Here is a 15,104-nt window from a genome sequence, read left to right as displayed (position 1 = left end):
CTGAACAGATGGAAGGATAGTGGGGAGAACTGCTGGAATCCACATGAAGTTCAGTGAGCAGTGCGCCACCATGAGATGCTTCGTTGGGACAACTGTGTGATGGTTATGTGAATGTCACCTGTCAGGAAGCAGGGTGGCAGGATGCAGAAACTGTAGGGTCTCCATAGCCTCCCTGTAAATCTACAATTATCTCAATTTTAGAATTCAGTTGAAAAAAGAAGAAAGAAAAGCCAATCATTAGGGACATAAATCAGGAACACTTTCCAACCTTGGCCTCAGACTCCAGAGGGTCCAGGTGGTGACTTGTGTCAGCTCACAGACTAAACACTCCCAGGGGGTTACCGTCCATGACATGGTGACAAAGACTTCCCTTTTCTGTTCTTTTCCTGACCTCCTTAAGCAGAAAATCTTTACACACCTTTACATCCATTGTATGCCTGTTAATTTTCCTTTTTAACCAAGTAGAACACACTTCATGCTTGGAGGCTGCAGCAGGCAACAGTCTTCACAGAATTCTACCACCAGATCCAGTTTTATTGTGTGTGTGTTTACAGTTCATTTCTCTTTATGGCAAGCTTTATGGCTTTTTACATATGGTTGTGATGTTAATTTTTCTGTTTAAACACATCTCTTTTGTGTTTTTTTAAAAACATAAATTGATTTAAAGATCACTCTTGAGTAAATAATAGTCCAAACAAGATGAAGATTTGGCCACAATTATGAAAGTCTTTTGGGAATGAACAAACTTTGGGACATTGAGCAGAAATGGAGAACATGTTTCCCAAAGAGAAAGGGTGCATTGACCCTACACTCCTGTTGTCACACCTGAGCCTGACATGGTGACCCCTCTGGGCATGAATGGGAGGAAGCTCTCACCTGGTTTCTCCTTGCCTGACCCACTGCCTGGCACACACAGTAGATGCCCAAAAGATATTTGTTGGCTAAATGAATGCATAGAAGAATGAATATGGAGATGAAACTTTGCAACCTGTTCTATCATTTCCAATATAAGTATCAAAGTGTTGTCCAAGATAGAAGGGCTTTCAGAGGTCACCTAGGGCAATGATCATTGCACAAATGGGAAACAGAGGCACAAGAGGGGAGAAGGGACTTGTCCAAGCCGCAGAGTCAGTGTCCGAGAAAAGCAGGACTGGGAACTAGGACTTCCTGCTTGTCATTATCCTTGCCAGCACACCAGCCTGTCACTGCTGGTGTGTGCCCACAGGAATGACCTCAGCCTGGGCAGACAGGAAACCAGTCTCCGGGCAGCCTGTGTACACTTGAAAACCATCTGCTCGGAAGCTGCACAAAGGCTTTCTGCACTACGTGGAAAGCCAAGCTGGACCAATCAAAGGGCCTTTCTTTCTTGAGATTCTGACATTGGGCACTTCCATTCCTCATTGGGGCTAATTCCTTTCCTATCACTAAATACACCCCTGGTGGGCATCTCCTGGGCCAGCAGGCTTTAAAGGCTGATCATGCAACAGAAAACATAGAAAGTAGAACACAAAATATCCCGTTTAAGTTATTTAAGTGAGTATCACCTTCTTAAGGAGAGTGCCTGACCACCACCAGCCCCTCCAATCAATCTTACCTGCTCTACTTAATGTTCTTATTTATTCATCCTTCCTGTTGTTTCTTGTCTGCCTCTGCCTGCTAGTCTGGAACCTCCGTGAGGGCAAGGAGCTTTGCACATTCTGTTCATGGTGTGTTTCAAGCTCCTAGAATCGTCCGTGGCACAGGGCAGACATTCAGCAAATACTTGTTGGATGGACAAATGAAAACAAGATGCTCAGGGGACTTGCATTTAGTCCCAGATCTGTGGTTTTCTAGCTGAGGAAACTTGGGCAAGTTATATGTGGTCTTCCTGAGCCTCAGTTTTCTCATCAATAAAATGGAATGGCCACACTAACTTGAAGGGCTGGTGGGTCAGTGGGTGGGTGAAAGAACCTATATAGGTCTAGGCCTGTGAGAGGCATTTACATAATTTACAATATTTATTGTAAGCACTGGTTACATCAAAGTCAAAATCCGTTCATTCATTCATTTGTTCATGAGGTCAGAGAGTCCACAAACAGGCGGCCTGTGAAGGCTTATTAGAAGTAGGAATCAGCCTTTTCTGGAAGGATGGGCAACACTCCAAAAGGAGCAGGTGGGAGAACTAGGAACAGGTAGGGACCTAGGTGTGCATCCGGGCCCGGTAGATGGCACGAGCAGATGCAGGGAGGCAGCAATGCAAGGCTGCATTGAAGAAGCAGGCATGGCCAATTCCACTGGGCAGGCCTGCTAGGCTCAGGTGCATGGCCTCCCTCCCAGAGGACAGGAGAGTTCTGGAGAGGCTGGCCGTGTCTGGAACAAGGGTGACTGCTGGGGCAGTATTTCTGTTCAGCAAACACACACTGGGCACATTCTCTGTGGCAAACACTGGCCTAGGAACTGGGGACACAGGGGCACCCAGTCTGCAGCTAAAGTGACACTTACAATGCACAAGTTTGCCTGAGTCTCTCTCCAGCTAACACCTATGACAGCTCACCAAGTTCTTCAATGAAAGCCCAGCAACCTCCCTGTGTCCCATGGGGCCCCAAACTACCTCTCCAGCTTCCCTGCTTACCTACTCCTTACTTATTTTATTGCAGTGACAACATTAATCTCATTTCAGTTCTTTGTCCACTGCCCCACCCCAGGGCCTTTGCACATGTTGTTCCCTCTGCTTGATAGTCTCTCCCTGCTCCCACTCCATTTTTCTCCTCCTCTTTTTTTTCTTCTCAGATAGAATTTATTTCTATAGTGCAGAATGAAAATATGGCTATGAAGGTAGGCAAACATATAAAAGTTATTTAAAATATGTAATAGTCATTTTTAGAACAAAGATAGTTAAAAGGGAAGATGAACAAAGCACTAGAGCTTATGCTCAATTTCTATTTGAAAGACCAATATTTTATATATTATTTTTATGTGTTATACATAATTTTTCTATTTTTATAAAGATATATAAAATATTATATTTTTATGTTTTAAATATTGCATTTTACATTATGTTTATGTATTATTTTATATATAAGGTTTTATACTTTATATAAACTTTACATATTTTATATATTTATATATTTTATAAAATATATGTATTACATTTTTATAAAATATTTTATGTAGTATTAACTACAATGGGAAAAACATACCTATAAGCAGTTTTAATTAAAAGCAGCAGTTCAAAAACAGATAAGCTCTGAGCATTGGGAGCTCTGTCAGCCTTGCCTGAGCCCCCGGATTGGTCAAACCCTCCTGTTACATAATCTCAGAACACCCCATGATTGTCTTTCATCAGGCTCACTGGAGCCTGTGATCATAAATGTATGTGTGTGGTTACTCCATTCGTGGCTGTTTCTCCCACTGGATATTAAGTCCGCGGTGGCAGGGGCCAGGCAGGGCCCAGCAACTAGCTCAGGGATTGCCGCCCCATGGATCATTGTTTAATATAGGATTGTTTGCAGCCCGCATGGGTGGGGAGGGAAAATTCAGACCTAGGAACTGTCACAATACATGGAGATGAATGCTTTATTGAAGGTCTACTTGGAAAATGACAGAACAGTAAGAAGATTTCAAAAAAAGGTCATAATGGACTGGGTATTGAAAGATGAGTAGGAGTTCATTAAGCTGGAGGAGAGTGTTCCTGAGAGAGCAGACAGCAAAGGCAAAAGAGGCTCAAATGAGGGTAGCATAAGATCGAATAGTGGCTCTCTGCTGAATACCTACTATGTGCCAGACATGGCTTTTATGCAATCTCATGTAACCCTCAGAGCTCCTCAGCCCCATGAGGTAGGTATTATTATCCCCTTCTAACAAATGAGGGAGGGGCTAAGCCTCAGAAGGCTTAATTGCGTGCCCAAGTCATCCAGCTACTAAATGGCTTACTGGTTGTCCCATGTCCCCAGTGGCATATGTTGCAGACCTGAGTTAACCACAGGGCTTCGGTGGTCATCTGGGGTCTTCCCACACCCTCCCCCTCGGGCTGGTGCAGAGGTCTTGGTGATGGTCAGCAAGGCACTTCGTGGGGATTCCCAGCCTTTTGCCCCAGCACTGTGTCCCTGGTGCAGAATCTCAACCTTTCCCCCATTCCACCTGTTCAGAGACGGGTCCTCACTTTGGTGCTCCCCAGTTTTAGCACTTAGCTCTGTAAACTAGCCCAGTCCCTCCCCAGGCTGCCTTCCCCACCAGCCTGTGTGTGGGTTGGGCCCCCAAGGCCATGTGGATGCCTGGGATGGAGGAGGAGGAGGTGCTTGCTGAGCACACACGCACGCCGAGGTGGACTGCGCAGCTCTCTTGCCTTGGAAATGCCTGGCCAGGACCCCGTCCAAGAGGAACCCCTCCCTACCTGCCCCAAACTAGAAGACACAGGTGTTTGCAGTCTGTGACTGACCACACGTCATAAGGAAGTCACTTCACCTCAGTTTCTGCCTCTGTTGTGTGGATGTACATCTGGCTGCCCATGGGATAGCTGTGACCAGTACACAAGGCACAGTGAGCTGTGAATTGCTAGGCACACCAGGGGGTGACAACTGGTGTCCTATCAGACTTCTTGGTGCCATGCCAGTCAGGATCCCCTCCTCCCAAAATACCTTTGGCCTTGGAAATTCACTGCAGGAGGCAAAGGAATCAGGTGCTGGACAAGAAAACTGGTATGCTCATCATCTAAGTGGCCCCGTGAGTGCTTGGTGCTCCCTAGTGGACATGGGCGGTGTTGCAGGGCCATGTTTACTGGGGCAGATGCACACACTGTTCACTCTTCAGCTGTGCTTGCCAACCGGGTTCAAACACAGGCTCTTCTTGTGTGCTCTGGAATAAAACAGGCCTGGCATTGAATCCTGGCTGCTGCTACTAAGCATCCTTCTAATGCTGGACCAGCCCTGCTCCTGTTTTGCCAGCTGCCTGGATGCCTGGCTGAGCCCAGAGCTGCCAGATGGACCCTCTGGGGGATATAACTTTGAAGCTCACATGCCAAAGACCCAAGGCCAGGGCTATAAAAGGGGCAGTAAGTTTTCTAAAGCAGTGTGCTAGTTTCCTCAGGGCCCTAGAGGGGAGTATCATAGTCCCCATTTCAGAAATACAGAAATAGACGTTCAGAGGTGGCATGTGGCTTTCCCAAAGTCACTTCGCCACTAGGATTTGAACCCAGATCTTGCCCACACTGAAGCCCAGGAACTTGTCTTGGTTCATAGCTTTTCCAAATTATTCATCAGCAATCAGCAGGCCTGAGGGGCCATTTATTAAATCCCAAAAACCATCTGCCTGCCAGGGGAACAGAAGATCACCGCCAGCCGAGTGGGTGGGGGCATGGGGGGGGCACCCAATCCTGACACTTGAATGGGTGGGGAAGGAGGTGTGGGGGACGGGTGCACCGAAGCCTGCTTAGGCAGTGGTCTCAGGAGCACGTGGTGATGCAGGCTTCGATTAGGACATCCTTGGGGGCTGGGTCTCACAGTCAGGAAGCGTGTTCAGCCCCAGGCCATGGTTGGGGCTGCAGCAAGTGGAATTCCCCCTTATTTCTTGCCAGGATCAGTGAGCTTCCCCATGAAGAGCACACTAGATACGTCATCATCCTGGATTATCACCAGAAAGGGCCTGTTAAATGTGATGATCAGTGGCATCTCCATGGGCAGCGCCTGTGCTGCAGAGCCCGCGGCCGCCTCGGAGCCTTTCTCATCCATCTGCAGCTGAGCCTTGTGCACCGCCTGCAGGAATCGGGAGCTGGGTCAGTGCTCGCCAGGCCACGTGGAGGCCCAGAGAGGGAGGGGTCCCAGCCAGCGCCACCCAGTACAGCAGCGGTTGGCTGGTGCCAGCCACCCAGGGGCTCCTGGCTTTTCTGCTGTCATTGCTGAAGGATACTTGACAAACAGGTAGAGTGTAAAGGAAAAACTCATTCAGGGGGAGCATCTGCTAAGGGGGGAAGAGAGAATGAGGCTTGCTCTCCTTCCTGTGAGTTACAGGGGGGCGCCAATGGCTATAATGGCAGAGTCTGTTAAACCTTAGCTAGACGGAAGGAAGGCAGGGGCCTCCCTACCCCAAAGCCTCCAGCCACCACCACACTTGCTCTGTCTCCATGGTGAAAGGGTAAGAGGGAGCCAGGTTCCTGGTGAGCTGTTGGAGATGTCTCAGACCCAGATCCACCCCAGTGCCACCAACGTCTGTGACCAGACTATGGACACTGGGAAATTGATGGGCTTCGGTGAAATACTGAAACATTTCATTCCATTCTACACAGCTCTGACAATTTTGCTAGCAGGCCAACAGCCACTGTTTGCATATAAAATCACAGCTACCGACATATTCAACTGTGGAAAAGAAACAGGTCTCAGGTCTCAAAAAAGCCCTACAGGGAAGGGGTGGCTGGCACTGAATGTTTATGGGAAGTCTATGGCAGGAAAACAAGTGAGACAGTTCTATGAACTATCTTTCTTCCTCTTGCAAATGGGAAAAGCAGTCTGAATCAGTGCTTCTGTCAGCTCAACTTGACAATGTGGATCTCTCCCAGACTGACTCGAACTTTCCATTTAGCACCAGCTTGTCCCACTGCCTGCTCCGTGCTTTCCCCTCTCCTGCCTCTGGCCAGGCTGCACCAGCTACTAGAAGGCCCTCCCCCCAACACACATCTCTGCTTGCTGAAATGTCCCCCTTCTCAATGCCCTCTTAACCTAAAAGTAGGTTGCCAGATAACATACGGAATGTTCAGTTAAATTTGCATTTCAGATAAGCGATGAATTGTTTAATGTAAGTGTATCCCATGCACTATTTGGGATATACTTATACTAAAAAAAAAAAATCACCATTTATCTGAAATTTGAATTTAACTGGAGTTCTGAATTATATGTGAAATGGAGACCCTTCCCTGTGTGGTCTTCTCTGCTTGACCCCATCAGGCAGGTCTGGAGCCTTGCTGGAGCCCATCGGGCCTTTTGCTTGCTCATCTCTTGATCACGTAGAATGTATTTAAGACTTACTCCTAACAAGCCTGTGAGGCCTTCGAGAGAGAGTCTGGCTTAGAGTTAGACATGCTCTAGGCCTACTAGATGTTCTAAGCTTTGATCAATTATCTGTTGCATTGCGTCAGCTTCCAAAATGTGCCAGGAGGTCGATATTTCCAGTTTTAAAGACTGGAAACATGAAGCTTACAGAGATAATGTGATGTGTCCAGGGTCACACAGCTGTTAGGGACACAGCTGGATTCAGACCCAGCTGACTGGTGGGCGGAAGCCTGGCTCCCACAGCGGTGGTGACAGTGGCTCTGCACCCGGCTGTGTGAGGGCTCCCTGTGCTGGAGGGCATGGTGTCCAGGCCAGGCCGGCTTACCTCACCAACTTTCAGGCTTTGGTGAGGGGAGATCTTGGTGAGATCGCCATGCTCCTCAAATATTTTGGTGATACCCATGTGGGAGAGAGTCTTCTTCAGGTCGTAGGTACCAGTGATGGAGAACTTGGGCAAGGACACGTTCACAACCCTAGGGGCAAAGTGACAAAGGTGAGCAGCAAAGGTCTGCCACTTTCCAGGGCTGGCCTCAGGCAGGTGGTGAATGGAACCTTTGTCCTCTCGGCCCTGGATGCCTCACACCTTCCCTCTCCCCACAGAATGAGGAGGGGCTCCTTAGCCCTGGGACTCTGGCCTGAAAACATGCATGATCTCTAAACTATGTCCCTCCTTCCTACCACCCCAGCCAAGAGCCCTTATCCGCAGATATGTCCTCAAGTCCCCACTGTCTCAAGGCCCCTTTGGCTGCAGATGCTGAGGCTCTCCCCACACAGCCCCAGCCACGCCCAAGCCCCAAGCCACCCCTCACCATAGCAGGCCTGACACCAGAGGCAGCAGACTTCCAAGGTCAGAAGCCCGGCAGAACTAAGCCCACAACCACTCTGACTCCCATGTGCTCTGTGACTTGGCACAAAGGATTCTACCTCTCTGTGCCATGTGGGTGATAATGGTAGTGATGGTCACAGCACCCCCGGGGCAGTGCAAGTTCTAGAGCAAATACATGGGAGGTGCTCAGCAGAGAGTGAGTGATAGGCAAGCATCTCTCCTCTTGCCCTTATGTTAGCAGCTTTACATCCTCTGTGGGGGGTGACCTGGCGTGGCCTCCCTCTCTGGGCCGGAAGTCAGTGTCTTGAGGCACCCATGGCCCTGGATTCAGGTCTACCAGTTCCTTCACCCCATTTCTTATGGCCTGTCCAAAGACATCACTCCTGCCTACATCCTCTCTTCTGCACCATTCATAAACCGTGTCCCCTCGATCATTCCCAGGTGCAGACGGCATGCTGTAGTGACCACTACCCGAAGAAACAAGAGCCAAACATCTCTGCTGGCCCTGAGCCATCTCTCCAGGTTACAGCCTATTTCTTTTCTCCTTTCAGAGCAGAAGTTCTCTCTCCCAGCGATCTCTGCTTCCTCCCATTATTGCCTCAACCCACTCCAACCAGGCCTTTGTCTCTGCATTCTATTGAAGAAGTTATTTCCAGTCACCGCTGACCTCATCTTTCCAGATCCAACAGCCAGCTCTCAGAGTGCAGCACCTGACAGTGGATTCCTTTTTCTCCCGTGAAGCATTGCAGCCCAGCGCCACCCCCTCCAGCTTTCTCCTCCTTCACTGGCTACTCCTTCTCTCCCTTCACTGGCTCCACCTGGCCACCCGTCTGCAATCTCCGTGATGCTCCAAGCTTCACCCCGTGGTCCTCTTCTCTGTTCTATCTTTACTCCCTCCCAAGGGATCACATTCAGTGCTGTGGCTTTAATAGGCCCTAAGACTCCCAAACTTACCTTTCCACTCATTTGTTCATTCAACAAGTATTTATTTAGTGCTTACTGTATATAGTCACTCTTCTAGATGCTTAGTTGCACCTGTGAACAGAATAGGCAGAAGCCCATGCCCTTGAGTTTGTGCACTAGCAGGGCAGACAGACAAGGAGAGCAACGCAACAAAATGCCTAAAATGAGCACAGATACGTAGGCCGACAGTCTATGTACAGGAAGGCAGTAAGTGCTATGGAAGGAAATGCAGACCTACTTAGGGGAATGAGGGATGTTAGAGTAAAGGGAAGGTTTGAACAAACATTGAAGGAGGTGATGGAACTAACTAGGTAAGTTGCTTTTCCTTTTCTGAGTGAAATGGGGAGCTCTGATAGGGCTTAGAACAGAGGAGAGGCATGGTAGTTCTTAGGGTTCAGAAGGATCACTGTGTCTGCTTTGTTAAGAGTACACTCCTGGAGGGGGCGGAGGCAGGGACAAGGGTTGGTGCTGGCTGACCATTTAGAAGTCAGCACGGTAGTCACAGATATTAGGAGCTGTGGGGTTGGGGTAAGAGATCAGACTTCAGATATACTTTCAAGTATGGCTAATGGGATCGCAAGACAGATTGAGTGAGGGGCTGGAGAGAAGAGAGCGATCAAGGGTGGGCCTCAGGCCTTTAGCTAGGCTAAAGGAAACTAGAAGGATGGAGTTGCCACTGAATGGGATCAGAAGAGAGAGGAGTTCCGAAGGGGGAGATGGGGACGTCCATTCCGGACATGGGGACACTAAGATCCCGTCAGGCATCCAGGGCAGGTCCTGGGTGAGCAGGTGGACGTGTGACTCTGGACACAGACATGGAGTTCGGGAGGGAGAACTAAGGCTGGAGATAGAATAACATGGACGTCATGATAATACAGGTAATGCCTTCTGATAGCTCCAAGCCTGATGCACGCATTAAGGGGTGAATATTGACAGAAAAGAGACCTGAGGAGTGAGCCTCATGGCACCAATTCCAAGACCCGGGAGAAAAGAGGGCAGCCATCAAAGGAGAGGGGTGACAGGAACCAGGGGAGTGTGGGGTCTGGGAAGCCAGGTGAAGAGCACCTCTTAAGAAAGTGGAATGGGTCAAACACTGTCAGGTTCACAAAGACAAGCCTGAGACACACTAACTACTAGCTAGATTCAGCCACATGGCTGCCCTTGGTAACCTTGGTGATGAAGGTCTCACGGACAGGTGAGCTCCAAAGGTTGCCTGGAGTGAGATTCAGAGAGGGTGGGAGGAGAGAGGCTGGGGGCGGTGAACAGAGGCAGCCGCTTCAAAGCACTTGCCTGCAAGGGGAACAAAGAGATGGAGCAATACCAAGAGAAGTGGGGTCAAGAGAAGATTGTTTAATGATGGGAGCAATACTAGCTTCTGCCTATCGGAGGGTAGGGAAAAATCACTGGCTGATGTACGGAGGACAGGAGAGAGCTTCTAGGGTGATATGCCTAAGTAGTGAGAGGAGAGAGGGTCCCGTGTGTAAATGCAGATACTGGCTTTAGTTCCTGCCAAAGTGAGAAAGCAAAAAAATGTGGGGCAGAGGCTGGAAGGTGGATATGTATCCCAGCAAGTATGTGATCATCTGATGGTACCCAGGCTAGGAGGGAACCTTATAAAACTTTAACCAGGAAAATGGACATTTCAGTCACCAATGCTTTTGTACCACCTACAGGTGGGGCTTCCGACTGGAACTTTGGGAAAACAGAGGTCTGCCTTGGAGGTCCCAGAGGAAAGCCTCTAATCGTGCAAATACACAGTAGGCTTCTCTCTTCTGCGCAGAGCCCAGGCTGAAGTCGCCCAAAGCCTAAATTCCCAGGTGTTCTGCGCACATGTCCATGGGGTGTGTCTTTTAGTTGTGTGCCTGTTGGTTCGGTCACTTCTCCTAGGGAAAGGGTGAGTTTTCTCTTCACTCTCTCCTAGGCCTTCTGGTGGGGGCCACAGAAAGAATACACAGGAAAATCCCATCCCCCCCACCCTTCCCCGTAGAGGGCAAATGGAGTGGGCCCCCCAGACCAAACGAGCTCCTTTCATGTTCTGATGAAGTGCAGCTTCTGCTCTGGCGGTCGGGAGCAAGACCACTGCCCTGTGAGAGGATACGGAGTCTCCCTGGAGGGGGTGGACATTGCTGTTCTCAGCCATCTTGGGGCCAGAGTGACGGGGAGGCAGGACCTTGGCGGGGGCGAGAGGAACACCGTTCTCTGGGAGGGCTGGGCCTTGAGGGATGGGGTTGCTGGGAGCAGGCCTCATCTGGTGGGGGAGGCAGATCAGAAATCAGGTAGGAGGCCCCAGTGGAAAAGCAGTATGCACTTGGACTCCAGGTAGCCCTGGGCCCCTGTGAAGAGCTGTGGTTCTGTTACATCCATACCTCCAGTAAGGCCCGCGCTGAACTGCAAGCAACCTCAAAGGGCCTTTATCACACTTGGGAGGGAGAGTGAAGGGAGGAGCATGGGCCCCTCTGCTGAAAGCCGAGAGATGGGAACAGTCCCTAGGGATGTCTGTATGTAGTTAATGGTGGCCCTGTGGTGGTCTCAGCTCCAGGGGCTCTAGAGGGTCTTGGCACCGGGCACATGAAGGGCCAATTGCCAGCACCAGAGCTGCAGCCCCCATAGGAAGAGGTCAGAAATAACTTGGAGGTGGAGATGGGATGCATCCAGCACGCTGGGTTCCAGCAGCCCACTGCAGGGTCTTGAGTCACCCTAATCTGGACACTGAAGGAAATGTGATCTTAAGGAGTCCACGTCTCCTGAAACCAGGACTTCTGGACGAAGTGGGGGCGAAAGGCCTGGAGTCCACTTTCCCTTCACCTTCCATACCTTTCATTCCCCTAGGGAGGCCACTCAAGACACCTCTGTGAACCCGAAAATGCTGTAATGCACAAGCTATGAGCTGCCAGTCCCTCTGGGGCCATCCGATGCACATGCCTTCACCTGTAGCTGAGGAGCTGCTCTTCTGAGGTTCTGCCCTGAGGGTATGGGGGATCGAGTCTACAGGACACCTGTCCTTCAATAAACCTGAGATTGAAACTGGAACTGTGACTCTTTAACCAGTGGGGAGGGTAAGGAAGCAGGACCTTGCTCCTGTGCATGCCCCCTGTGGGTAATGCTGTGCTGAGGTACCTTTAATTTTCTCAAGAGTCCTGCGAGGTTGGTATGATGGCCACATCACAGGTGAGGAAACTGGGTCTCACCTAAGGTTGGAACCCAGACCCTTCCTCCTATTTCAGGGGCCAGTGTGGCAACGCTCGCAGGCCCCTGATTTTCAGCAGGGAGGACTGGGGATGCTGCGCAGAGCCCAGGGCATAGCAGCCCTCTGGGGTGGCCTGCATTTAGCCTGCTCCATCCCCCCTGCGCCCAAACAGCAACTTTATCTGAAGCATTCCAAACTGAAATTTTCTCTTTCGTGACCTTTCATCTCAATCTAGATACCCCAGATGCATTGTGCACTTCCTCTGAGGGTGTGCGCCCGGGTGAAGGGGCCGGCGTCCACCCAGTCACCACCCACGGGTAGCCCAGCTCACTGCTAGCCTCGCCTCTAGCTTTCTTAGAACCTTCCTCAGCAGCTGATGGTCAGCTAGGCATAGCAGGGGTTCTCACTGAAGACTTTTTGGCTGGAGACTGATGGTGGGGGTGGTGCAAGGGGAAGAAAGAATGCAAAGAGCAGGACAGAGGAAGAACGGACTCTGTTCTTACCCCCGTGGAAACTGCCCTCCCCACCTCAGAGACTCACCCCACTCCCTGCTGCTGCAGACCCTGCCTTGCTCTGCACCGAGAGCAAATCCACACGGACATCAAGTCTCCAGAATTTAACCCTTATTTTAACTCTAATTCTAGCCCTTACCTTTCCCGAGAACATCTATTGGTGGGCAGGTGCCTGAGACGGATTCTGCAGGCTTGCTTCAAGTCTGCTCTAGTTTTATGCTTTAAAAGAAAAATATTTCCTCCCTTTGGTCTTTCAACTAATACTAGTATAACTTATTTGTGACCCACTTCCCTGGGTTTGTTATGACACCGCAGTTGAAAGCATTCTATGTACAACAAACATCTCGTAGTTCCCCTTGACACCTAAGGGTTTGTCCTTGAAGATTCCCCCTGCCTGGGATTCCACTGCCCCTCTCCCGTCCTTATTCGCCACCATTCAGTCTTGAAGACTCAGCTCAAATGCCACTTACCCTGTGAAGCCCTCCTTGACCAGCATGGTCCACCAAGTTTTTGCTGTGTCCAATGCATTCTCACAGTTTGTATGCATCTACCTCTAAAAGCAAGTGTTTCACTTCGTTCCTATGACTTGTTTTCTGGTATACTTCCTACCTAAGTGTAAGTTCACCATGAACCCAGAATAGGATGTGGCTGTAGGTTAAGACCTCAGTAGGCCTGGGATAGAAGAAAGAAGGCATAGGAGGGACGGGAGTGAGGAGGAAGGGTCGTCATATCCCAGGTACCCAATTTACCTTTTTTTGATTAATTTACTCCATCTGTCTAAATTTTCCACCGTCAAGGCCTCCTCTACATGCCTCATTTGTCCCTCGTCGGGAAGAATAAAGATGGCAGTGATGTTGCCCCGGTAGGGCACCTCCAGGATGGAGCAGGAGAGCTGGTCGTCGCGGCCGACTTTATACCCACCTCCATGGAGCATCATGGGCACCTTCACTGTCTTGTTTCCATTGAGGATGAAATCTTCCTCTTTAGTTGCTTTTGGATCAAACTGATGTAGCCACCTGGCTTAAGATTAAAGAAGGAGAGAGTAACATGAGTGTCCTGGGGGAGAAGGGGTAACTGGACCCGGCTACCACTGGTCCACATCTATATGGATTCGAGGTAGGGATTCGGATACTTGATACTCCGGGATACCAGGACGGGTCCCTTGTCCTCATAGCATGTTCTGAAGACCTCTGGCTCCAAGGATCAGTTCCCAAAGAAGCCGTGACCAGGGCTGCTGAACGGAGAGGGGACATGCAGCACCCCAAACCTGGGTGCTCCTGAGGCTGAGGCAGCCTGTAGCTTGTGTCCAAGCAGGGGGTACAGGATTTGTGTAGTGGGGACTATTTCAGCCCTATGTGAGTGAAAATACTCAACTCTATGCAAAGGCAGCCCTGGAAGAGTAGCTCCCATGTAGGACTAAGAAAACTGATGGAGCGGGTTGCCCCTGGGAGCCTGTTGAATAGCAACAGACCCTCAGCTGGATGCTTGGACCCCTCCTTTTTGACCCTGAGGACTGTTTGATGCCATTGGACATAAAGTCATACCTGGGTCTTTTCACAGCTGCTGACCTTAGAGTCCCTGGTATAGGGCCCTGGGGACCAAGTCCCTCAGTTCAAATTCTGTCTTTACTGTTCTAGAAGGATGACTTAGAATAAGTGTCCCAACCTTCCTGGTCTTCAGTGTCCTTATCAGCAGAATGGGGGGTATTGATGGGTACCTTATAGGGCTGCTGTGGAACTAGTGGGAAAAGACAGCAAAACTCAGGGACTGTGTACAGTGAATCTTGAGTAGATGCTAGTCATGATGTACTTCATTGTCATTGTTGTTCTTGTAATCTAGGGGATAGAGGGACTTTGGGAAATTCCAGTTTCTCCTTTTCCCCTCTGCTTTGGAAAGTCTGAGATTTTAGTCTACAATTATCACTAATTTTTATCCTTTATAGCCATCCATCTCCCTGTGGATTTGGGGAGAGCTGACCTTCATATTCATGACTGTGTTGCTGATGACCCAAGAGTATTCTTGCCTGGTTTGAGGGATGTCAGCCTCTGATTCTCACCTATGTTGGCCAGTTTTGGTGTGTGCACATGGCGTGTGAGTAGGTGTGTGTGGTGTGGAGAATGAAGCTTGGATTTGGGGCTATTCCATCTTCTTTCTCATTTTCCCACTCTTAGACTTGGGGAATCTAAAAAATGTGCTAAGGACAGCAAGGCACCCACCAAAGTGATCATCATCCCCATCACGAGCACATCCCCATCATGGGCATCTACTTCAAGGATGGCAAGTGCACAGCCCTCAGGTCAAGAGAAGCAGGTTCTAGTCCTGACTCTTAATGACTGGCCTTGTAACTCTGAGTAAGTCAATTAATCTCTCTCTATTCCACTTTCTTCACCTAAGAAATGGGAAAAAGAATGTTACTCCAACCTTTACAACCAATGTTGTGTTAGGATGAAAATATACATTTGGAGAATAATTTAGACTTCACAAAATTCATTTCTCATACATTTTTCACTTTGAATCCAGTAAGCGCCCTGTGGGCCATGTTGTAAAGGCCCTCACTTTGTAGGTAGGAAAAGCGGGCATCTGAAGGGTTAATTACG

General features: G+C 49.5%; 1 protein-coding gene and 1 long non-coding RNA gene across 4 annotated transcripts in view; one reads left to right on the top strand and one right to left on the bottom strand.

Moving 5' to 3' along the window:
* Positions 1 to 5,238: 5,238 nt before the first annotated feature.
* SERPINA12 (serpin family A member 12) overlaps positions 5,239 to 15,104 on the bottom strand; it is a 35,199-nt gene continuing 25,333 nt past the window's right edge. For all 3 annotated transcript variants that reach the window (XM_057488174.1, XM_036882321.2, XM_036882322.2), the window contains exons 3-5: positions 13,257 to 13,527; positions 7,345 to 7,492; positions 5,239 to 5,729 (exon numbers count right to left, since the gene is read on the bottom strand). In XM_057488174.1, the coding sequence (XP_057344157.1) occupies positions 5,538 to 5,729; positions 7,345 to 7,492; positions 13,257 to 13,527 (611 nt within the window). In that variant the 3' untranslated portion in view covers positions 5,239 to 5,537. The remainder of the gene's footprint in view (positions 5,730 to 7,344; positions 7,493 to 13,256; positions 13,528 to 15,104) is intronic.
* On the top strand, positions 5,737 to 11,776 carry LOC130679463 (uncharacterized). The gene is made up of 3 exons (XR_008992405.1): positions 5,737 to 5,894; positions 10,482 to 10,702; positions 11,638 to 11,776. It is a non-coding gene; the product is annotated as an uncharacterized LOC130679463 (long non-coding RNA).

This window comes from Manis pentadactyla, chromosome 11 (genome assembly GCF_030020395.1).
Source record: "Manis pentadactyla isolate mManPen7 chromosome 11, mManPen7.hap1, whole genome shotgun sequence".
Lineage (NCBI taxonomy): Eukaryota > Metazoa > Chordata > Mammalia > Pholidota > Manidae > Manis > Manis pentadactyla.
Note: the sequence above shows the minus strand (reverse complement) of the source record. Positions and strands in the feature narration are given on the sequence as shown.